This window comes from Polyodon spathula, chromosome 47 (assembly GCF_017654505.1).
Source record: "Polyodon spathula isolate WHYD16114869_AA chromosome 47, ASM1765450v1, whole genome shotgun sequence".
NCBI classification, from domain to species: Eukaryota; Metazoa; Chordata; class Actinopteri; order Acipenseriformes; family Polyodontidae; genus Polyodon; species Polyodon spathula.
Window position 1 is genome coordinate 2,069,751 of NC_054580.1, and position 23,426 is coordinate 2,093,176.

The 23,426-nt window shown below is 53.0% G+C and overlaps 3 protein-coding genes and 2 long non-coding RNA genes across 5 annotated transcripts in view; 2 read left to right on the top strand and 3 right to left on the bottom strand.

Moving 5' to 3' along the window:
* LOC121306282 (calpain-1 catalytic subunit-like) overlaps window positions 1–9,280 on the bottom strand; it is a 13,657-nt gene extending 4,377 nt beyond the window's left edge. Inside the window, exons 1-12 of the mRNA XM_041238024.1 lie at window positions 9,032–9,280; window positions 5,777–6,043; window positions 5,345–5,533; window positions 4,517–4,650; window positions 3,308–3,395; window positions 2,945–3,024; window positions 2,789–2,795; window positions 2,593–2,678; window positions 2,428–2,502; window positions 2,022–2,182; window positions 1,754–1,917; window positions 119–330 (exon numbers count right to left, since the gene is read on the bottom strand). Of these exons, the coding sequence (XP_041093958.1) occupies window positions 119–330; window positions 1,754–1,917; window positions 2,022–2,182; window positions 2,428–2,502; window positions 2,593–2,678; window positions 2,789–2,795; window positions 2,945–3,024; window positions 3,308–3,395; window positions 4,517–4,650; window positions 5,345–5,533; window positions 5,777–6,028 (1,448 nt within the window). The 5' untranslated portion in view covers window positions 6,029–6,043; window positions 9,032–9,280. The remainder of the gene's footprint in view (window positions 1–118; window positions 331–1,753; window positions 1,918–2,021; window positions 2,183–2,427; window positions 2,503–2,592; window positions 2,679–2,788; window positions 2,796–2,944; window positions 3,025–3,307; window positions 3,396–4,516; window positions 4,651–5,344; window positions 5,534–5,776; window positions 6,044–9,031) is intronic.
* A 168-nt stretch (window positions 9,281–9,448) lies between these two features.
* On the bottom strand, window positions 9,449–13,033 carry LOC121306327 (ependymin-like). The gene is made up of 6 exons (XM_041238071.1): window positions 12,873–13,033; window positions 11,952–11,986; window positions 11,048–11,182; window positions 10,317–10,503; window positions 9,946–10,033; window positions 9,449–9,742 (listed from the first exon to the last, which is right to left on the bottom strand). The coding sequence occupies exons 1-6, from the start codon at window positions 12,946–12,948 to the stop codon at window positions 9,676–9,678; spliced, it is 588 nt and encodes a 195-aa protein (XP_041094005.1). The 5' UTR covers window positions 12,949–13,033; the 3' UTR covers window positions 9,449–9,675.
* Window positions 13,034–15,344: 2,311 nt separating this feature from the next.
* LOC121306363 lies at window positions 15,345–17,296 on the top strand. The gene is made up of 3 exons (XR_005948206.1): window positions 15,345–16,043; window positions 16,756–16,913; window positions 17,238–17,296. It is a non-coding gene; the product is annotated as an uncharacterized LOC121306363 (long non-coding RNA).
* An 80-nt stretch (window positions 17,297–17,376) lies between these two features.
* On the top strand, window positions 17,377–22,040 carry syvn1 (synovial apoptosis inhibitor 1, synoviolin; the record flags this gene model as incomplete). Its single annotated transcript, XM_041238025.1, has 14 exons — window positions 17,377–17,478; window positions 17,701–17,853; window positions 18,174–18,222; window positions 18,851–18,954; window positions 19,045–19,171; window positions 19,291–19,390; window positions 19,508–19,573; window positions 19,647–19,763; window positions 19,847–20,004; window positions 20,136–20,270; window positions 20,453–20,587; window positions 20,675–20,858; window positions 21,013–21,125; window positions 21,380–22,040. Coding segments are annotated over 14 exons (1,713 nt in total), but the record flags the coding sequence as incomplete, so codon positions are not given.
* A 33-nt stretch (window positions 22,041–22,073) lies between these two features.
* Window positions 22,074–23,396, bottom strand: LOC121306378. The gene is made up of 2 exons (XR_005948207.1): window positions 23,184–23,396; window positions 22,074–22,926 (listed from the first exon to the last, which is right to left on the bottom strand). It is a non-coding gene; the product is annotated as an uncharacterized LOC121306378 (long non-coding RNA).
* Between the last annotated feature and the right edge of the window lie 30 nt (window positions 23,397–23,426).

Genomic DNA, 23,426 nt, shown 5'->3' on the forward strand with positions numbered 1-23,426 from the left:
ACTTCACCAGTCAGGACAGGATCACCCTGACTCCTCCCGCCAGACACCCTGACACCCTGACCCCACCCCCCAGTGACCCCGTGACCACCCCCAGACTCTCGCTCTCGCTCTCACTCACTCTGAGTCGGCGTGGGTCTCCGAGAACACTCTCAGTACAAAGTCGCCCTCTTTCTGGGGTTCAAAGGTGGAGGGTACGATGATGTATTCCCCAGCAGGCAGTGTGAATCGGGAGCTGACCTCCCGCAGGTTTATAAAGAGCTCCGAGCGAGCCGTGGAGCCGTGCGTCAGGAAATACTCACGCTTGAGATGAACCCCAGACTGACCTCGACACTGCAGGGAGGAGAGAGGAGAGAGGAGAGGAGAGGAGAGAGAGAGAGGAGGGGAGAGAGGAGAGAGAGAGAGAGAGAGAGAGGAGAAGAGGAGAGAGAGAGAGGGAGAGAGAGAGAGAGAGAGAGAGAGAAAGAGAGGAGAGAGAGGGGAGAGAGAGAGAGAGGAGAGGGGAGAGAGAGGAGAGAGGAGAGGGGAGAGAGGAGAGAGGAGAGAGAGAGGAGAGAGAGAGGAGAGAGGAGAGGAGAGGAGAGAGAGGAGAGGAGAGGAGAGAGGGAGGAGAGAGAGAGAGGAGAGGAGAGAGAGAGAGAGAGAGAGAGGAGAGGAGAGAGAGAGGAGAGGAGAGAGAGAGAGAGAGAGAGAGAGGAGAGAGAGGAGAGAGAGAGAGGAGAGAGGAGAGGGAGGGAGAGAGAGAGGAGAGAGAGAGAGAGAGAGAGAGGGAGGAGAGAGGAGAGAGAGAGGAGAGAGAGGAGAGAGAGAGGGGAGAGAGAGAGGGGAGAGGAGAGGAGAGGAGAGAGGAGAAGGGAGAGAGGAGAGGAGAGAGAGAGAGGGGAGAGAGAGGAGAGAGGGAGGAGAGAGAGAGGAGAGAGGGAGATCTCAATGGCTCTCTCTCTTCTCTCTCCTCTCCTCTCTCTCTCCTCTCTCCTATCCAGAGGAGGAGAGGGGGGAGGAGAGAGGAGAGGAGAGGGGAGGGAGAGGGTACTCACTCCCTCCTCGCTATAAGATCCTCTCGCAACTTCCTCCACGGAGACCCTCCTCTCCCATTAACAATTCCTTATCCACTCTCCAGGGTCCTCTCGTAGATCTGTTCCCAGAAGATCAGGTCCTCATTCAATCCTGTCACTTTATCCTTCGCCTCTCTAGTAGCATGTCTCTCCTGCCTGAGATAATACGCGGAGGAGATGGTCGAGAGGGGAGACCATGAGGGAACTCTTTTTTTTTTTCATGAGAGAGGGGGGGGTCTTATCATCTTGTAAGAGCTTGAGAGAAACTCTTATAGAGAATTCAGGTGACAGCAAATCGTCTCTGTGAGGGAAGAGTTCTAATAGCAGGTACACCACTCCCTGGAGGAACATTTAGAGAGAGGAGGAGAGAGAGCTCGTCCACCAAACAAGAGTAATCATAATTACGGAACCCCTCAGACTAGTTTGAGGGCTCGGTAGAATGAACAGCAGAACCGATGTCACGGGACACTTTTCAATTTCCACACCTGCTAGGTACGTTTTCCAGGATTTTTATTTTGACGTCCTGGTCTGCCTAGAAGGGTTTTTACTTGAATGAATTTGGAGTTGAGACGGAAAAGCTGGGGATCTTACCTGCGTAATGACTAGACCTCCTGCCCAGGCAGTACGCGTGTGATTGAAAGGTGGAAGGATCTCAACAACAAGAGACAATCCCATAACCCCTCCCCTAGTCCCGCCCTCACCTCGTACACAGCGAATCCGATGGTCTCCATGTCCTTCCCCTCTTTGCGTTGCTGACGGCGATACTTCTGCATGAGCGAGACCAGGAAGCTGCAGCCTGACTCTGCCCCCTTGTCCTGAGCGTTCTGCAGACACACCTTGAACTGTGGATTGATCCAGAACGTGGCTGTGAAAGGGTTAATACAGAGCCCACAGCAGAGATCAGGGCATTGCTGCACACAGAGTACACACAGAGCCCTGAGAGACAGGCGATCCCCCCTCCTCTCTCACCGGGGTAGTTCCTGCAGCCCCCCGCAGTGCTGCCCCTCCTCCAGGCCCCCTCATACAGGGAGGTGTTCCACTTCCGGATCTTCTCCGACTTCAGAGTGTCGGGAGTCAGGTTGCAGATCTCCAGCCGCGAGAACTCCCGCAGGAAATCACTGAAGGACATCCTGTAGGACGCAGAGAGAAAGACACTGAAACACAGCATACAGGACATCACTAAGACATCCTTCAAGACAGAGATCATTGAGGACATCATAGAGAGACATCCTGCAAGTGAGACAGACAAACTCCTAGACTCTCAAACAGACAGACAGACTCTCAGGCAGGCTCTCTCTCTCTCTCTCTCTCTCTCTCTCTCTCTCTCTCTCTCTCTCTCTCTCTCTCTCTCTCTCTCTCTCTCTCTCAGACTCACCAGAACTCCCCGTCCTCGCACTTCACTCTCAGCTTGCTCTGCACAGCCGGGTCCACGTAGTTCCACTCCGATGAGCTACAGGAAGCACAACACCAGTCACCTTTCTGTCAGATACTGTCCCTCCCCCTCCCAACTGTCCACTAATCCACCTCTCCTCTCTCTCACCTGTCGCTCCAGGCTCCAGTCCACTCCACTTCTCCCCAGGGATTCCTGATTCGGACCAGCTTGGTGGGCATCCCTCTGTAGGACACCTGAGGGGTAAGAGAACAAAAATAAAATCAATAACAAAAAAAACTAAGAAAGAAAAATGCCAGGACAGGGCTTTGGCATGTTTCCCCTCTCCCCTCTCCCATCTCCTCACCCCAGAACTCCCCTCACCTCTCCCCCCACTCACACCCCTCTGGACCCCCTACCCTCTCCCCCTCTCTCCTCTCCCTCACTCTCTCTCCTCTCCTCCCTCTCCCCTCATCCTCTCCCCCATCTCTCCCCTCACTCTCTCCCTCTCCTCTCTCCTCACCTCTCCAGGCTGGTCACTGAGTAGGCATGTCCTTCACCAGCTTCTTGAAAGTCACGGCCCATGTCCAGGTTGCTTGTGATCTACATGAAAAAAAGACAAAGAGTCACACTTTCACCCCCTCCACACCGCACCCCAACCCCCCATCCTCCCCTCCACCACCGCACCCCAACGCCCCCCCACCCCCACCGCACCCCAGCCCCCTCCACGCCGGTCTGTACTCACGTCAATGGAGCAGCACCCCAGCAGGGAGCCCCTCTCCAGTGCAAAGACCTACTTGTTGGTGAGGATGCTGTACAGGTTTACAGGGGGGGCCTTCCTCAGCTCACCGCACCCCAGCCCCCCTCCACGCCGGTCTGTACTCACGTCAATGGAGCACCCCAGCAGGGAGCCCCTCTCCAGTGCCTTGTTGATGATGCTGTACAGGTCAGGGGGAGAAACATCTCTGACCCCCCTGTGAAATCCTCGACAGGGAGTGACAGACACACACACACAGGGAGAGACCCCCACACAGGGAGTGAGACACACACAGGGAGAGACCCACACACACAGGGAGAGAGACCCCCACACAGGGAGTGAGACACACACAGGGAGAGACCCCCACACAGGGAGTGAGACACACACAGGGAGGAGTGAGACACACACAGGGAGAGACCCCCACACAGGGAGTGAGACACACACAGGGAGAGAGACCCACACACACAGGGAGAGACCCCCACACAGGGAGTGAGACACACACAGGGAGAGAGACCCACACAGGGAGAGAGAGAGACCCCCACACAGGGAGACACACGTAGAGACACCCACACAGGGAGAGACCCCCACACAGGGAGTGAGACACACACAGGGAGAGAGACCCACACACACAGGGAGAGACCCCCACACAGGGAGTGAGACACACACAGGGAGAGACCCCCACACAGGGAGTGAGACACACACAGGGAGAGACCCCCACACAGGGAGTGAGGCACACACCCACACAGGGAGAGAGACACACAGGGAGAGACCCCCACACAGGGAGTGAGACACACACAGGGAGAGACCCCCACACAGGGAGTGAGACACACACAGGGAGAGACCCCCACACAGGGAGTGAGACACACACAGGGAGAGAGACCCACACACACAGGGAGAGAGACACACACAGGGAGAGAGACACACACAGGGAGAGAGACCCCCACACAGGGAGTGAGACACACACAGGGAGAGAGACCCCCACACAGGGAGTGAGACACACACAGGGAGAGAGACCCCCACACAGGGAGTGAGACACACACAGGGAGAGAGACCCCCACACAGGGAGAGAGACACACACAGGGAGAGACCCCCACACAGGGAGAGAGACACACACAGGGAGAGACCCCCACACAGGGAGACCCCCACAGTGAGACACACACAGGGAGAGAGACCCCCACACAGGGAGTGAGACACACACAGGGAGAGAAACCCCCACACAGGGAGTGAGACACACACAGGGAGAGAGACCCCCCACACCCACACAGGGAGAGAGACCCCCACACACACACTGTTTCCCCTCCTTTCCTCCCCCTCTCTCTCTCTTCCATCATTACTCACTTGGCGTACGCTTTCTCCAGCAGGGCGCTCCAGAATTCGTTCTTTTCATACGAGTGAACGAACAGCAGCTTTCCATCCTTCACCGGCAGCCTGTCATCAATCACCACGTCCACCCACTCGCCAAACTGCCAGAACTGAGAGAGAGGCCATCAACACCCACTGTACAAGAACTACAATACCCACAATACACCCTGTCAATACAAGAACTACAACACCCACAATACAAGAACTACAATACCCACAATACACCCTGTCAATACAAGAACTACAACACCCACAATACAAGAACTACAATACCCACAATACACCCCGTCAATACAAGAACTACAATACCCACTGTACAAGAACTACAATACCCACAATATACCCCGTCAATACAAGAACTACAATACCCAGACATCCCCACTCTGTCTGAACTGAAAGGGACACTCACTTCATCCCATGATTTCAAACTTGTTTACTTTCCTGCTGTGCGTGTGCGTGTGTGTGTGTTGCCGATCCTGCCTCTGGCTGCCTCTGGTCAGATCCCGGTTGTCTGCGCAGTGACGTGATTTTCTGCGAGTGCTCGAGGCAGAGTAAGAGCTCGAGGCGGAGGCATTGATCAGCATTACAGTGAGTTATTCAGCACGAGGCATTCAACAGGGGGCCCATCGCTCACTGCCACAGAGCAGAGTAGAAAGCAGCGGCTGACTGCTTCAATACTGCACAGTGTAGCGGCAGAGCGCAGCCAGCCAGAGAGACAGTGCAGGCGCTGTTAACCCCTTCCTCTCCTCACTGCAGCCCAAGCTAGGAGCTGGAAAGGGGGGGGGGGGGGTTAGGGGCAGCTACCTGGAAGTGGAAGATGCCAGCATATTGCTCCTGGAAGCTCTGCCCGTGTGGAACCACGCGATGCAGCACCGTCTCATTCAGGGTCAGGGAGCCGATGGCAGCGAGCAGCCAGCAGTCCCCCAGCGCTCCCTGGCAGATGTCTGTGCGAGTCGCTCCGTCCACAATGAACTGAGGGTTCGAGCAGATCTCCTGCAGGAGAGGAACAGAGAGCCGGGCATGAGGGAGAGCAGAGCACTACAACACAATACAACACAGCCCAGCACAGTAACACAATACAATACAGCACAGCACCGCACAGTAACACAATACAATACAGCACAGCAACATAATACAACCCAGCACAGCACAACACAGCAATACAATAGCACAACACAGCACCCTCTCTCCCCTCTCCCCTCTCCCCTCTCCCCTCTCTCCTCTCCCCTTACTCACGGTGGGTCGTTTCCAGCGCACCCCCTGTGTTTTGGAGGAGTGTGGCCCCAGCTCCTTGAACCCCAGGGAGGGCAGGTCCGCTGGGAAGATGTCGTCAGTGAAGAGGACCCGGTTCTGGAGGCAGTTCTGTCTCAGAAACTCAAAGTCCTGGTTCATGTACTTCACAGCCTTGTGGTTCTGACCCAAACCATCCTCCCGGTCCCGCAGCATCTGCAAGCGGGCCGCAACCCCAGAGGAGAACACCTCCGCCATGGCAACGCAGCCTCACTGACCAATCAGAGCACAGCAGAGAGTGCGGGAACCAATCCGGGAGCAGGAGTCACAGGGAGATCCAATCACAGGGCAGTACGCACATCAGAGACAAATGAAAGAAGTCTTACTCACTTTGTAAAGTAATTGCTGTCATTAACTCATCTGTTTTGGATGAAGACTGCTGTAGCATGCCAGAAACATCTCTGTGTCTCTCATACACACTAAGACAACATGAATTACAAACTCGTTCTTACATGCCAGAGCTCACACAATAGAAGCATAGACACATCTCTCTCTCTCTCTCTCTCTCTCTCTCCTTCTCCCTCTCCCTCCCCATCTCTCTGCTATAATGCAGTCTCCCTCTCTCACTTCTCCCCCTATTTCTGCTATAATGCAGTCTCCCTCACCCCTCTGTGCTATAATGCAGTCTCTCTCCTCTCTCACCTCTCCCCTCCCCCTCTCTCTCTCCTTCTCCCTCTCACCTCTCTCCCCTCTCTGCTATAATGCAGTCTCCCTCTCACCTCCCCCCCCCCTTTCTGCTGTAATGCAGTCTCCCTCTCACCTCTCCCCCTCTTCCTGCTATAATGCAGTCTCCCTCCCCTCTCCCCTCTCTCCTCTCTCCCCTCTCAGTGTTGCTTCTGCAGTGGGTTTCTGCACACTCAGCACAGTCGTCCAGCCTGGCGTTGATGGTGTTCAGTTTTCTTGTGAATGTTAGTGGGGGAGTCTGTGCAGTGACTGTGCTCCTGTTACTGCTCTACTGCTCTCAGCACACCTTTGATTTCAAAGCCAGTTTCAGCAGGATTGAATCTGTGTTGGCTTTGAGTGAAACCTAAAACCTGAGCCCCACCTTCCCTCCCCCGTTAGCAAAGAGGGGTGTGAGTTTACTCTGGAGTTTCAACAGAGGAGCTGAATTCTGCACAGCAGCGTCACCCAACCCAGGTGTTACCACTGTGTGCACAGGGAACAAGCTCAGGTGTGTCTCACTATCATAGTGAAAGCAGGACTGGATCACACTGCTGTGCAGCGGGAGTCTGATTATTAAACTCCTAGTGAAAGCAGGACTGGATCACACTGCTGTGCAGCGGGAGTCTGATTATTAAACTCCTAGTGAAAGCAGGACTGGATCACACTGCTGTGCAGCGGGAGTCTGATTATTAAACTCCTAGTGAAAGCAGGACTGGATCACACTGCTGTGCAGCGGGAGTCTGATTATTAAACTCCTAGTGAAAGCAGGACTGGATCACACTGCTGTGCAGCGGGAGTCTGATTATTAAACTCCTAGTGAAAGCAGGACTGGATCACACTGCTGTGCAGCGGGAGTCTGATTATTAAACTCCTAGTGAAAGCAGGACTGGATCACACTGCTGTGCAGCGGGAGTCTGATTATTAAACTCCTAGTGAAAGCAGGACTGGATCACACTGCTGTGCAGCGGGAGTCTGATTATTAAACTCCTAGTGAAAGCAGGACTGGATCACACTGCTGTGCAGCGGGAGTCTGATTATTAAACTCCTAGTGAAAGCAGGACTGGATCACACTGCTGTGCAGCGGAAGTCTCATTTCCAGCCCTGCACGGGTGAGTGTGATGTAGGGAGTAAATGGATGCTAATTACATGGTAAAGCCGGAGAAGATTATTTTGCCGATGTGCACAGTGCGAGTGGGACTGGTGTAAACAACAAGCAACAATGAACGCATTACTGCGGGATGTATTTCAACAGCGTCTGTTTGCATTGAACACCTTTACAAACAAAGCACAACAGCACGTTACAAATAAAGCACAGCGCGAAGCGACCCGGACTGCCGTGCTGTATCTAACAGGCGCGGTCTGGTGACAGGTACCCGGTCACACCGCGGCTGAACTCGGGGCTACAGCGCAGGGCCGCGCACTGCAGCTACAGTAAAGACGACTCGCTTGAAAATCGCGCAATGCTTGAAAAGTCATGAAAACTGATTTTCTACACCTGCATTTTAAATGTTATTTTTACTTTAAAAAACACACACACACAACCTGTGCCACGTGAACAGGCCAGTTTGGTTTGTATTTGATTGTTCTTGCAATGGTTTGAAAAAGGAAAGCGGTCACCCGGAGCACCGCTTAATATCGTTTGCAAGAGTGTCCCGTTCTTCCGGAGTATATGCGGCTGCGGCTGCGCGCATTGATCAGCTAGTCTGCACAGTGCCTGCGCTGCACTCAACTGTTTAATTAGCAGGGAACAAAAGTTGTCGTGCAAACGGTTAGCCCCAGAGCTGAGGGAGTGGCGCATTGACCAACCCTGCACCCAAACGAGCGAACACACTTCCGAGGTGAATCCGACTGCACTGCGGGACACTGCAAAGCTACAGCGGGGCAATTTCTCCAACTCCACACAAAGTTAAAAAAAAAATAAAATAAATAACAATAATAATAAAAATAATAATGTACATCAAATATATACAATAAACACACAGAGTTTCCATCAACACCCTTCAAATACCGCGACGATTTGTTTTCAAACACGCCTTGACAACAGTGCGAACCAGATTCCTGTTTTCAGAATATATAAAACATATATTATATTATATGTAAAACCACACCTGTTTAATTTAGCTGCCGTTGCAGAACGTGAACGCATTTGGAGAGGGAGGAGGGGTGCAGCTTTATATATATTTGAAGCGCATTCACTACGTGCTTCATACATTACAAGGACTTACTTTTATAGACTCGTAGACACACTTCAGCAGTGCGGCAAGCAGTCCTGCTGCACACGCGCTGCTTCACTGTGACACAGCGGCTGCTGTTACTGGTGAACTGTGTAAAACGAATGCAAACGCCATTCAGCAATGAGACGCGCAAACTACACACTGGACTCGGAGCACAAGCGACCCGACAGGCAGCTTCGTGTTCAATACGAACACTAGCCTGTACAGGACAGCCTGCAGCGAGCACGAACACACCCTAAACATGCCAGCGCCGTGTCGGGACCCTGCTGCCCAGTGACAGCTCGGTAGCACGGCGATCTTTTACCTGGTTCCTTAATCTCGGTTCTCAAGTCCCTGAAGTTTTCTCCGTGTGTTTCGTGAGCGCTGTGTCTGTGTTTCTTGTTTCTTCTAGTTTCTTGTTTCGTGTTTCTCCTCCCCTCTAACCAAATGTGTTTTTAATAAAACCAGCCTCCAAACAGAATCGACTGAGGCATGGGCGCGTCCCAGCTGGGCACAGAGCTCAGATGCAGTGCATTGTGGTGACAGAGTGAATAGCAGCGCTCAAAACAATTCGACATGTATCCATACAAAGGCTACATGTATACTAATCCACGCACTGGAGCCACAAGCGGAACAGCAGCTGGAATACCCTTCCAGTCATCGCTTCTCTATTGCTTTTTTTTTCTTTTTTTTCTTTTGGGCTCCCCCTGCAGAAAAATAACTGTCACAACGTTCCTCGGTGTTCCTCTACACACTTTATTAAAAACAAGCAATCAGACACATCTTTAGAAATCAGACACATCTTTAACAATCAGACAGATCTTTAGAAATCAGACACATCTTTAGAAATTGGAGGCAGCTGATCAGAGAGTGATTGTGATTGTGATTGGGGGGGGGGGCAGGTATTGTAATGTTCCACAGTGCAGATTGAGGGGTTCCCTCTTTGCAAGGTTGGGGTTCAGCAGGTTTTCAGTCGCAGAATGGCGGGGGGATGAACACATTGGGGTCCCGGATTCCAGTCGTCATGTCAAAGTAACTGAAAAAAAACAAAGTGAACGACATGAAGAGAGAGAAAGCATTGAAAAACTGAAACAGCATACGATCACAAACACACACACAACACACTGAAACACACACACACTGACACTGACACTGAGACGCACACACACACAATAACACGGACGCACACACACACACACACACTGACACAGACACTGAGACACACATACACACACTCACGATGTGAACAAGGGTCCGGTCTCTTTGCTGAAGTAGCTCTGCTGGATCGGGAGACAGCCGAACTCTGTGAATGTCAGGGTGTAGCTACCTGAGAGAGAGAGAGAGGGGGGAGAGAGAGGAGAGAAAAGAGAGAGGGAGAGGGAGAGGGAGAGAGAGAAGAGAGAGGGAGGGGGAGGGACAGACAGTTAGAAAAGCACTCCACAGTTTCTGGGGCTCAGTGGATGAGGAGGATGACTTCTCTCCCCTCCCGCTAGCTCTTTCTTTTCACCCAAAGAGATCTGCATTCTCTCCTGAAACCTCCTTCTCTTTCTACCAGCTTGGAGGAATATTTCTCCCTTTCCCCCTCTGCTCCGTCTCCCTCTCTCTCTCACCCTGGGTTTGGGAGTCTGTTCCTTTCCACAGATTGACCAGCAGCCCCTCGCCCGGCTTGGAGGAGCCCCCGATGATCAGCTGACCCCCGAATGTGGCGTTCTGTGGGACCTCGAGGGGTCTGAAATGGACACTCAGGGGCAGACGCTCACAGGTCTTATTGTGGAATGAGATCTTATACAGGCGAGACTGAGAGGGAGAGGGAGAGGGAGAGGGAAAGATGAGAGGAGAGGGAGAGGAGAAACATTTTTTTTTTTGTAACAAGTATTTGTAAGATTACTTGAAATTAGAAAAGCTCACATCGGCTGTATTGAGAGAGCGCCCTCGTGTGGCGGCAGTGTGAATAGCAGAGCTCAGCTACAGTGCATTGAGAGAGCGCCCTCGTGTGGCGGCAGTGTGAATAGCAGAGCTCAGCTACAGTGCATTGAGAGAGCGCCCTCGTGTGGCGGCAGTGTGAATAGCAGAGCTCAGCTACAGTGCATTGAGAGAGCGCCCTCGTGTGGCGGCAGTGTGAATAGCAGAGCTCAGCTACAGTGCATTGAGAGAGCGCCCTCGTGTGGCGGCAGTGTGAATAGCAGAGCTCAGCTACAGTGCATTGAGAGAGCGCCCTCGTGTGGCGGCAGTGTGAATAGCAGAGCTCAGCTACAGTGCATTGAGAGAGCGCCCTCGTGTGGCGGCAGTGGGCATAAGAGCTCAGATAGTGTATTATTGAGTTATTGAGAGCAGTTCTTACCTCTTTGAAGAGCATGATATAGTTCACAAACAGCTTCTGGTTTCCGATGAAGATTTCCTCGGCGATGTGGAACCTGTGCAGGTACCCATCGTAGGAGAAGTCACCAAACACCTCCACGTGCTTGCTGGGAGCGGCCTGCGGGGGGCAGCAGAGAGCAGGTCACAAACACTAACACAAACTGGAATGAGTCCAATGACAAAAAAAAGTGTGTTTCTAGTCAGAACTTTCTTTTACTATTTCTAAACTGGCCGCTATTTGAAGTGTTTAATAGCCAGGGGTGTCCGAATGAAGCCCTGTTGACACTGCCAGTGTACAGGGCTCCTTCAGGTCAATAATTCACAGGTTAGTTTTATTCACTGTCAGTTCATGCAGACAGTAAATAGCACAGGTGCTCTACTGTACTGTATCAGGACCATTGACCGATGCCCAGTTTAACATTTCAGTGTATTGAGCTATTGAGAGACTGCCCTCGTGTGGCGGCAGTGTGAATAGCAGAGCTCAGCTACAGTGCATTGAGAGAGCGCCCTCGTGTGGCGGCAGTGTGAATAGCAGAGCTCAGATACAGTGTATTGAGAGAGCGCCCTCGTGTGGCGGCAGTGTGAATAGCAGAGCTCAGATACAGTGTATTGAGAGAGCGCCCTCGTGTGGCGGCAGTGTGAATAGCAGAGCTCAGATACAGTGCATTGAGAGAGCGCCCTCGTGTGGCGGCAGTGTGAATAGCAGAGCTCAGATCCAGTGTATTGAGAGAGCGCCCTCGTGTGGCGGCAATGTGAATAGCAGAGCTCAGATCCAGTGTATTGAGAGTGCGCCCTCGTGTGGCGGCAGTGTGAATAGCAGAGCTCAGATACAGTGTATTCAGTGATTCAGCTGCAATACTCTGCTGGGAGTGCAGTGAGATACTCACAGTGAAAAGCTTTCCCTCCAGGAGAGCCGGAGATTCTGTAGAGAGACGAGAGGGAATCAGCTTTAACAATCTCACATTGTACACACTGTTTTTATACAGTACAGCGTCTTACACAGAACCCTATGATATAGGTTTTCATAATGTAAAGTTAAATGGGAACACTGAAACAGTCTGGTTAGATTTAATGTGACGTCATTTCCATCGAAATGACGCAAAGAAACGTCTCAGGGTGTCTCCTATCACAGTGCAGAGTCGGTATTCATTAGAAACTTCTGCTCTGCGTAATCCGCACCTGTAAAACTGTCCCCGAGTGATCAGATTACTCTTCACCGCTCAGAACTTTCTTCTGCGTTTCAACAAGCTGCAAAACCCTGAGCGGGTTTAAAACGAGGAAGCTCTGCTTCCACAGCCGGGAATTCCCAGTGCCGTGCTGCTGCTTCTCTGAAGCGCTGACAGAGCCGGAGGCGGGGCTTGCTGTTTGTGTTTAGACTGGCGTGTGAGTGAGTACGTGAAGTCATGGGGTTTAATATTACACAGTACAAAGGTCTTTGTTTATAGCACAGGAATAGATATTTACCGTGGAAGCTGCTTCCCCATTAACGTGTGTTTGCTTCCACCACTCTTCAAATACACGGGGGAGCTGAATTAACCAGGGGACCCCTGAAAGCAGCTCTCCGGGACTGCGTTATTCACAGTGACGCTCCGTCATAAAATTGCATCGAAACAGAAACAGAGCCAGAATCTTTACCCTCGGCTCAGCGCGTTCAACCCAGAGGTCCCGAGAAATAGTGACAAGCCGCCGCTGAGCGGCTGCAGCTGAAAGAGGCATACTTTGTAAAGATAACCCCGGCGATCACAGGCAGTGCTGCGCTCGTTAAAGGGATCATTCAATGTTAGTGACAAACCCCGAACAAGCCTTACCGCAAGGACGGGGCTTCTGTCCCTGAGCTGTCAGCCAGAGAGAGAGCCAGAGAGCCGAGAACAGGAGGAACTTCATAGCGACGGCTTCATAAACACAGACTGGAGACAGAGAGGAACAAACAGAGGAGCTGAAACACTCCCACGCACGCACTCGCAGGGACTGAAACACCCACGCACGCACACGCACTCAGAGACCCAAACACTCCCACGCACGCACTGGCAGAGGGAGGCAGTGGGACAGTCTGATTGAAATCCTGCCCTGTCCGCCTCTCCCGGATCGGAGCCCGGCTGTTGTTATACAAGCTGAGTCAGGTGACAGAGGCAAGAGACCGGTTCAGATTCCTCAGGGGGCAAAGCGTGAATCAGAGAGGCGGGTATCACAGACACAGGCTGTGCACTGCCCTGAACCAGCAGCTCCTTCGCTGCACTGAACCTGCAGCTCCTTCCCTGCACTGAACCAGCAGCTCCTTCACTGCGCTGAACCAGCAGCTCCTTCACTGCGCTGAACCAGCAGCTCCTTCGCTGCACTGAACCAGCAGCTCCTTCACTGCGCTGAACCAGCAGCTCCTTCACTGCGCTGAACCAGCAGCTCCTTCACTGCGCTGAACCAGCAGCTCCTTCTCTGCGCTGAACCAGCAGCTCCTTCGCTGCGCTGAACCAGCAGCTCCTTCGCTGCGCTGAACCAGCAGCTCCTTCCCTGCGCTGAACCAGCAGCTCCTTCACTGCGCTGAACCAGCAGCTCCTTCACTGCGCTGAACCAGCAGCTCCTTCACTGCGCTCCTTCTCTGCGCTGAACCAGCAGCTCCTTCAGCGCTGAACCAGCAGCTCCTTCACTGCTGAACCAGCAGCTCCTTCACTGCGCTGAACCAGCAGCTCCTTCGCTGCGCTGAACCAGCAGCTCCTTCGCTGCGCTGAACCAGCAGCTCCTTCGCTGCGCTGAACCAGCAGCTCCTTCCCTGCGCTGAACCAGCAGCTCCTTCGCTGCGCTGAACCAGCAGCTCCTTCGCTGCGCTGAACCAGCAGCTCCTTCCAGCTGCGCTGAACCAGCAGCTCCTTCGCTGCGCTGAACCAGCAGCTCCTTCACTGCGCTGAACCAGCAGCTCCTTCTCTGCGCTGAACCAGCAGCTCCTTCACTGCGCTGAACCAGCAGCTCCTTCACTGCGCTGAACCAGCAGCTCCTTCACTGCGCTGAACCAGCAGCTCCTTCACTGCGCTGAACCAGCAGCTCCTTCTCTGCGCTGAACCAGCAGCTCCTTCACTTCCAGCTGCGCTGAACCAGCAGCTCCTTCACTGCGCTGAACCAGCAGCTCCTTCACTGCGCTGAACCAGCAGCTCCTTCACTGCGCTGAACCAGCAGCTCCTTCACTGCGCTGAACCAGCAGCTCCTTCACTGCGCTGAACCAGCAGCTCCTTCACTGCGCTGAACCAGCAGCTCCTTCACTGCGAACCAGCAGCTCCTTCACTGCGCTGAACCAGCAGCTCCTTCACTGCGCTGAACCAGCAGCTCCTTCACTGCGCTGAACCAGCAGCTCCTTCACTGCGCTGAACCAGCAGCTCCTTCACTGCGCTGAACCAGCAGCTCCTTCACTGCGCTGAACCAGCAGCTCCTTCACTGCGCTGAACCAGCAGCTCCTTCACTGCGCTGAACCAGCAGCTCCTTCACTGCGCTGAACCAGCAGCTCCTTCACTGCGCTGAACCAGCAGCTCCTTCACTGCGCTGAACCAGCAGCTCCTTCACTGCGCTGAACCAGCAGCTCCTTCTCTGCGCTGAACCAGCAGCTCCTTCACTGCGCTGAACCAGCAGCTCCTTCACTGCCCTGAACCAGCAGCTCCTTCTCTGCGCTGAACCAGCAGCTCCTTCTCTGCACTGAACCACCGCGCGTACACGCACACACACACACACACACACACACCATTCATACTTCATAAGCCACAAAGAATTGATTTTACAGAAGTGAAATAAACAGGACTGCCGAGGGGGGCTTTCTGGTGCTGAATTGAAGTGCTGGGGGCGGGGGTTGTGTTGTTAACAGTGTACACGGTGTTCACTGCCTGTAGGTCTGTCTGTCTGTCTGTCTGTAGCGTGGTTCCTGCTCCTATATAAAGCTGCAACCTGTCGTTTTTGTCGCCGTTGTTCGTTGCAGTTTGACTTGCTTTCCCGCCTCTCTGTCTATAACCCTGCTGTGCACGTCTGCTATGCATATAACACATCTCTTAATAAATCGTATTTGTAAAGCCGCTCGTGTAGCTCCGCAGATGAAAATGCTTTTGAAGGGTTACGCACGCAGCCTGGGCTGCCTCTTGCAATTTCGTGCAAACGCTGCGTGTGATTGCGTGAGGACTGAAGCGCCCCGGAGCCTGCGCCAAACACAGCTGCTCAAAACCAGCATCCTCTCACACTGCCGACAGGCATCGCCGGGAGAGGGGGGAGCCTTGTTCTGATTGGCTCTCTGTCGGGGTTGCCCAGATCCAATTGGCTGGTGTGTGCAGACGCGCTATTCCAATTGGTCCGCGTCATGCCTTTTCTCTTTGGTTGTATCAGAATTTCTGTTCTCTGTCCCGCCAATCAGAGGCCGACACGGACTCCCGTTGATTACAATTGGCCGGGGGGGAAGGCAATGCGATTTATTATAAAAGAAGGAATAACAGAAAAGTGAAACAAGCCAGGCGAAGGTGTGGATCTGCATTGTAATAAAAAGCAGAAACCCGCTGGAGCCGCAGCGCCCGTCAGCAGCGCTTTGAATGCGCGTTCCTGGATCCTGCGCGATGGTACAGTCCGGCCAGCAGCATTGCAGAGAGGGGGGGCGAGTTTCATTAGAGATCTCTGTGAAAACATAAAACAGAGAGAAACAGCGGGGAGGTCATATTATACACGGAGAAAGAAAACAGTTTTTTATTTAGCAACATTCAAACCGAGAGCGTGGGTTAAAAACGTAACGGTTCATTTAAAACACATTTCGGGTGCCGAGTTGGTTCGTCCCATGCCGGAAGTGAGGTGTCCTTCCAGGCTCTGTGGCGTGAAAATAAACAGGTTGGAGGCGGAAAGAGACAGAAACAAAACCAGTGAAACCAGTATAGACTAACGGGACTGGTGCACCTGAACCAGTCATCCAGGGACGACAAGGAGGTGAACTCACCGGGGAGAGGGGCTTGCAGAGGGCGAAAAAATCGGTAAGTACCGTCTGCTCTCCGGAACCAGTACAGCACCGACCAGTGACACCAGTATAGCTTTGAGGCAAGCCCAGTCTGCACAGCCCAGCATCGGAGCAGTCCTGGCGAGGGCGTGGAGAAATCCGCCAGCCAGTGTGTACAGTGAAAGCAAGTTTAAAATCCACGGGTATAAAGGCAGTGCTGCTAACAGTGCCATCGCTGTGAGGGCTGCGCTCGTTATTAATTCGTGTGATTAGGGTTGTGTGTTTTGTAGTTTTTGTTGGTGTATTTGGTGAAATTGAAAATGTATTCGATTTGTTTGCGTTTCGGTGAGATAACGGCATTGTAAATAAGTGCGTGTTTTGTGAACCGGCACTGCAGTTGAGGTAGATTGAGCTGCACCGCTGCACTTTACGCGCTCAGCTCCTGTCTCCTTCACAGTGATTCCACACACACACTTTGCACAGCCAGCGTCTGGTGCATGGCAGGCACTTCACGACAGCAGTGACACTCCGCTCTGTGCCCCGGAGATCTCTTCCAGTCCAGGGCTTTGTTCCAACCAGGTCCTCAATCAGATAATCGCCTCTCGGCAGCTTCAATTAACTACATTAGAACCGACTTGGAGTAAAACCTGGACTGGATTAAATCTCGAGGGGCAGGGTTGAGCACCATAAAAACGCACCAGAGATTGCATATGAAACCCTAACGCCTGTGTCTCACCCCTCTCTTGCAGATTTCCCCCCTGTGCGTTGCTGTGTCATGGTTCGAGCCATGGTGGTCACAGCCACGAGCCTGGCACTCACAACAGCCGTGGTCGCCCACGCCTACTACCTGAAGCACCAGTTCTACCCCACCGTGGTGTACCTCACCAAGTCCAGCCCCAGCATGGCAGTGAGTATCCACAGGGGGCGCGCTCTGCACTGTGAGAGCGTGCCCTGCTCTACAGATGCACTGTGAGAGCGTGCCCTGCTCTACAGATGCACTGTGAGAGCGTGCCCTGCTCTACAGATGCACTGTGAGAGCGTGCCCTGCTCTACAGATGCACTGTGAGAGCGTGCCCTGCTCTACAGATGCACTGTGAGAGCGTGCCCTGCTCTACAGATGCACTGTGAGAGCGTGCCCTGCTCTACAGATGCACTGTGAGAGCGTGCCCTGCTCTACAGATGCACTGAGAGAGCGTGCCCTGCTGTATTATAAGCTCTCTTTCTTTCTCAGGTGCTGTACATCCAGGCCTTTGTGCTCATCTTCCTGCTCGGGAAGTTCATGCGCAAAGTGCACTGCGCCGCTGAGAGAGCGTCTGTGCTCTTACCGTGTCCTCTGTGTGTGTGTGTGTGTGTGTGTATAAGCTCTCTTTCTTTCTCAGGTGCTGTACATCCAGGCCTTTGTGCTCATCTTCCTGCTCGGGAAGTTCATGCGCAAAGTCTTCTTCGGACAGCTCCGCGCCGCTGAGATGGAGGTAGGGGTGCCAAGTCTGTGCTCTTACCGTGTCCTCTGTGTGTGTGTGTGTGTGTGTGTGTCTCTCTCTCCCCTCTCTCAGCACCTGATTGAGCGCTCCTGGTATTGTGTGTGTGTGTGTCTCTCCTCTGTTCCCCTCTCTCTCTCTCTCTCTCAGCACCTGATTGAGCGCTCCTGGTATTGTGTGTGTGTCTCTCCTCTGATCTTCTCTCCTCTCTCTCAGCACCTGATTGAGCGCTCCTGGTATGCAGTGACAGAGACCTGTCTTGCCTTCACCGTTTTCAGGGATGATTTCTCTCCTCGCTTCGTGGGGCTCTTCACCCTCCTCCTCTTCCTCAAGTGCTTCCACTGGCTGGCGGAGGACCGCGTTGACTTCGTGAGTCCAGAGAACCCTAGAACCCTAGAACCATACAGCACTAGAACCCGCAGGACTCCGAGTGAAGCTGTGAATTCCCCTTCAGATTGCCCCCTGGGGATATTAAAGACTTACTCTACTCTAGATTGAACTCTGGGACTGATTTGGATTACTTGAGGCTGTTTTTATATTTCCCAGTGCATGGAATAAACGATTGCAGAAATGTTAAAACAGAAAATTTACAGGGGTGAGGCGTGGGGGGTGCGTTTCCAGAGTCTGGTTTGCAGCACGAAGGGCCCCTGCCTGCAGTGTGTGTCTCACTGTCTCTGTTTTTGTTTCAGATGGAGAGGAGCCCGAACATATCCTTCCTGTTCCATTTCAGGGTTGCCAGTGAGTAACGAGCAAACAATGCCATTATCATTATTATTTAGTAGCTGATTGGAGCCCAGGCCTCCAGAGGAAGGCAGGAATGAGAGGCTGGTGAATTCTGCCTGTCTGCACCCTCTAACCCTCCTGTCTGGAGCCTCGCTGTGTGTGTGCAGCGCAGGCCAGCTGTGCCATTCGAACTCCGTCTGAAACCACAGGAAGCTGCTTTGCATGAAGAGCCTAAAAATCACTCAACCCCCCCCCGTCAGCCAGACTTTGTGAGAGTGCGGGGGCGCTGTGAGAGTGCAGTGCGAGGGCAGGAAGAGCTGCTTCCGGGCACGAGGGGAGGGGAGGGGAGGGGGGGGGGGGGGGGGGGGGTCTGTTTTTCAATTACATTTTAAAATCAATTCCCAGTTCTGAAATGTGCTGGATCCTTAGCTGCTTGCTTCTGATGTTGAATTGCTGTCGCGTGTGTGTGTTTTCCTCCTATTGTTTATCTGCTGGGATCATTGTCAGCTGCAGCATTCTTGCGGCTACACTGCAGGTCGCTTCTGGAAAGACTCCTCAAGGCAGATTGTGTGGGAGTCAGGTGCGGATTAAGCTAAAAAAACAACTCTACCCCCCCCCCCCCCCCCCCCCCTCCCCCCCCCAGCTCTGTTGGCCCTGCTCGCCACGCTGGACTTTGTGTTCGTGACTCACGCCTGTCACAGCATCATGACTCGGGGAGCCTCGGTGCAGCTCGTCTTCGGATTCGAGGTACGAGGCTCGGTGTGTGTGTGTGTGTGTGTGTTTTTCACCTCTTTGTTTAATCTCTGTGTGTTAATCTCTCTCTCTCTCTCTCTCCAGTATGCTATCCTGATGACGATGGTACTGACAACTTTCATCAAGTATTTCCTGCACACCCTCGACCTGCAGAACGACAACCCGTGGGAGAACAAGGCCGTGTACATGCTGTACACTGAGCTGTTCACAGGTACAGAGAGAACGAGACTCTCGGGTACAGAGAGATACACGAAAGAACGAGGCTGTGTACATGCTGCAAACTGAGGGCATTGTGACTCTGTCTCGCTCCTCCTCGCTTGTCTGTTTCAGGGTTCATCAAGGTGCTTCTCTACATGGCCTTCATGACGATCATGATCAAGGTGCACACCTTCCCTCTCTTCGCTATCCGGCCCATGTACCTGGCCATGAGGTAAGAGAGCCCTCCCCCTGCCCCACCCCAGAGCCCAGCAGTCCAGCGTTTGGGCTGGAGCCTCCTCTTGTGTCAAAGGCTCTATATAACCCTGTTCTGTTTTTTTTTTCTCTGTAGGCAGTTCAAGAAAGCCGTGACGGACGCGGTCATGTCAAGAAGAGCGATTCGCAACATGAACACGCTGTGAGTACCGGGGCAGGACCGGGCCAGGGTCGGGGTGAAGGACTCGTTATTTTTTTAACCCTTTGCTCCCCAGGTACCCGGATGCCACGCCGGAGGAGCTGCAGGCCACGGATAACGTCTGCATCATCTGCAGGGAGGAGATGGTGACGGGAGCCAAGAGGCTGCCCTGCAACCACATCTTCCACTGCAGGTGAGGAGAGCGCAGGTCTGGGGAGCGACTCTCTCTCTCTCTACTGGATTCTCTCTCTCACTGTACTGGTTTGTCTCTCCCAGTTGCCTGCGTTCCTGGTTCCAGCGCCAGCAGACCTGCCCCACGTGTCGGATGGACGTGCTTCGCGCCACGCTGCCCAATCAGACGCAGGCTCCGCCCCCTGCGCAGCAGCCAGTCCCGCCCCCTCCCCAGCACCAACCTGCACCCCCGCCAGCCAACAGTGAGTACCCCTGAAATAATACCAACCCCAAACACAGCACCCCTGAAATAACCCTGCCCCGTCCGCTCTGTGTGTGTCTGTCCCTGTCTCCTGCTCTTTGTGACGGTGAGCCCCTGTTTCCTGTTCCGCAGTGCCTCAGGGAATGATGCCTCCCTTCCCTCCTGGGATGTTTCCTTTCTGGGGACCGTTCCCTGCTGTGGCCCCTCCTGCAGCACCCCCCAGCGCAGTGCAGACGCCCCCCGAGACCACCCAGCCTTCCGGAGCAGGTGAGGGTCTATACTGAGACTCGCTCCCGCTGGTGAGAGCACAGCATTGCAATAGAGGAATCTCACAGACTTGGAGTAAAACGTGGACTGGATCTTGAGGGCCAGGGGGGAGCACCATCTAAGCACATCAGAGATTGAACATGAAACCCTAACGCCTCTCTCTCTCTCTCTCCTTCTCTCAGCTCCCAGTACCTCTCGGCCCAGCCAAGCTGGGCAGGACACTCCTCCCAGCGCTGCTATCCCAGGGTTCCCCTTCTCCTTCCCTCCTCCCTTCCCATCAGCCCCCTGGATGGGCATGCCGCCGCCCCCCCCCTTCGGTAAGTGCAGCGGACGAGTCTGTGTGTCTGTCTATTGATCTCTCTGTCTGTGGAGTGTGTTAACCCTTCTCCTCCCTCCCTGTGCAGGGATGTCTGTGCCGCTGCCCCCTGCTGGTTTCTCCGGTCTCTCTGAGGAGGAGCTGAGGTTGATGGAGGGTCACGAGCGCAGGAACCTGGAGGCGCGTCTGCAGACTCTTCAAAACATCCACACCCTGCTGGACGCGGCCATGCTGCAGATCAACCAGTACCTGAGCGTGCTGGCCAGCATGGGGTACGACAAACCACTGAGACCAGTATAACCAGTACAGATTCACTGGCGGCGCCGAGACATCGCAGCTGAAGCCGCCGCAGTGTTCGTGAGTGTGTATCTCTGTTTATTCCTCCTCTTTTGTGTGTCTTCATGCCCGTGTCTCTGTGCTGTTCAGCCCTCCCAGGCCCACGCCCCCCAGCACAGACCCAGCCGAGGGGTCTGAGCGCGAGACATTGCCCCCTGCAGGAGCCTCCGGGAACACGACCGACGCCTCACACGTGGAGAGTGGTGAGTCTTACCAGACCGGCCACAGGAGGGGGCTAGAGAGGGGAAGAATACCAGGACAGGCCACAGGAGGGGGCTAGAGGCACAGGGCCAGTGTAATGTACTCAGACTGGAGGATGCCGTTAGTTCTCAGATCCTGTGTAGTTAATGTAATGGTAGTTAATAATGCTAATAAGTGTTAATGATAGAGGTGATTAGTAGTAATAAGGGTGTTTTTTTTTATTTGTGTTTTATTTGATATTATTGTGTCTTTTCAGGCGGGGAGCTGGAAGGGGCTGTGGGGTTCACCCCCCCTCCCCCCGACTCCACCACTGTGGGAGAGGAGGAGGAGGAGGAGGAGGAAGGGGAGGGGGCACCGAGCACAGCTGAGCTGCGGAGGAGACGACTGCGCAAACTGGAGACCACGGTGCCCCCTGCTGAACACTGACACCTACTGCAGCGCAGCGTCGCGCTCTCGCTCTCCCAGGCAGCCCCAAACTCTGAGCTTTTCATTCTCAGTTCTGCTGATAAAGCTGTTTTAGTCGGTGAAGCAGACAGGCGTGTGTTGTTTTTTTTATGTCCAGTTTCTTTGGTTTCAAGATCTCAAAGCCGCTTGTCTGCATTCAGCTCTCTGCGGATTGAAAAGAAATATCTGACAGACTCTGATATACTGAGGTTTAGAGAAGCACTGGAAACTGGAGAGGAGAGCAGGGAGGGTAGGTTAAGACGAGGGTGGGATAGAAATATAGGGGGGTAAGAAATATAAATTAAGGGAGAGAGAGAAGGGGAGTGTGTCCCAGTCCCCCCCCCCCTGCTTTCACCTTACAAGGGTTCTGGGGGAGGTGAGATTCCCCCCTAGTGCTGATGTGTATTTTTGGGGAGTGATTTAATTTCTGTATTTGCATTATTTTGGATGTCTTTGTTTTTTCAGTTTTTTTTTTTTTTTTACACAATTTTAGAATATTTGAGAGGAGTTTGAATTAAAGAAATTGGAAGGGGGGAGGGTCCTTGATTTATTTCATGTGTAAATATTGTATACAAAGTTTTAATAGAACTGTATATACTGCAGAATAAACGTTGCATTCAATCAGACAAGTGAGCGAGCTATCTACTGAGAGGAGCCCTGCCCATCTGTACACAATACAAGACCTCTAGAATATCTAGTGAGAGGAGCCCTGCCCATCTGTACACAATACAAGACCTCTAGAATATCTACTGAGAGGAGCCCTGCCCATCTGTACACAATACAAGACCTCTAGAATATCTACTGAGAGGAGCCCTGCCCATCTGTACACAATACAAGACCTCTAGAATATCTACTGAGAGGAGCCCTGCCCATCTGTACAAAATACAAGACCTCTAGAATATCTACTGAGAGGAGCCCTGCCCATCTATACACAATACAAGACCTCTAGAATATCTAGTGAGAGGAGCCCTGCCCATCTGTACAAAATACAAGACCTCTAGAATATCTACTGAGAGGAGCCCTGCCCATCTATACACAATACAAGACCTCTAGAATATCTACTGAGAGGAGCCCTGCCCATCTGTACACAATACAAGACCTCTAGAATATCTAGTGAGAGGAGCCCTGCCCATCTGTACACAATACAAGACCTCTAGAATATCTAGTGAGAGGAGCCCTGCCCATCTGTACACAATACAAGACCTCTAGAATATCTAGTGAGAGGAGCCCTGCCCATCTGTACAAAATACAAGACCTCTAGAATATCTACTGAGAGGAGCCCTGCCCATCTATACACAATACAAGACCTCTAGAATATCTACTGAGGGGAGCCCTGCCCATCTATACACAATACAAGACCTCTAGAATATCTACTGAGAGCGCTGCCCATCTATACACAATACAAGACCTCTAGAATATCTACTGAGAGGAGCCCTGCCCTTCTGTACACAATACAAGACCTCTAGAATATCTACTGAGAGGAGCCCTGCCCATCTGTACACAATACAAGACCTCTAGAATATCTACTGAGAGGAGCCCTGCCCATCTATACACAATACAAGACCTCTAGAATATCTACTGAGAGGAGCCCTGCCCATCTGTACAAAATACAAGACCTCTAGAATATCTACTGAGAGGAGCCCTGCCCATTAATATAGACTATCACAGTGCAGGGTGTGTACGATACACACTGATTTCCGCTATTCAGAGCCCTGCCCATCTGTACTGATGTATTTATTTGACGGGGACAGCGTACACTTTAACATTTCTGACAGGAGAGCTGGTAATAGAGGAGCAAGGGGCGGGGCTGAGCCGGGAGGGGCGGGGCTGAGCCGGGAGGGGCGGGGCTTGGAACGCAC

Coding starts and splice junctions, on each gene's coding strand:
- LOC121306327 (XM_041238071.1), bottom strand. CDS start 12,948: ATGAAGTTCCTCCTGTTCTCGGCTCTCTGGCTCTCTCTCTGGCTGACA. Junction 11,183..11,951: donor TGGAGGGAAAGCTTTTCACT/GTGAGTATCTCA, acceptor TGCCCCCCGCAG/GCCGCTCCCAGCAAGCACGT. Junction 10,034..10,316: donor AACAGACTCCCAAACCCAGG/GTGAGAGAGAGA, acceptor TCTCTCTCTCAG/GTAGCTACACCCTGACATTC.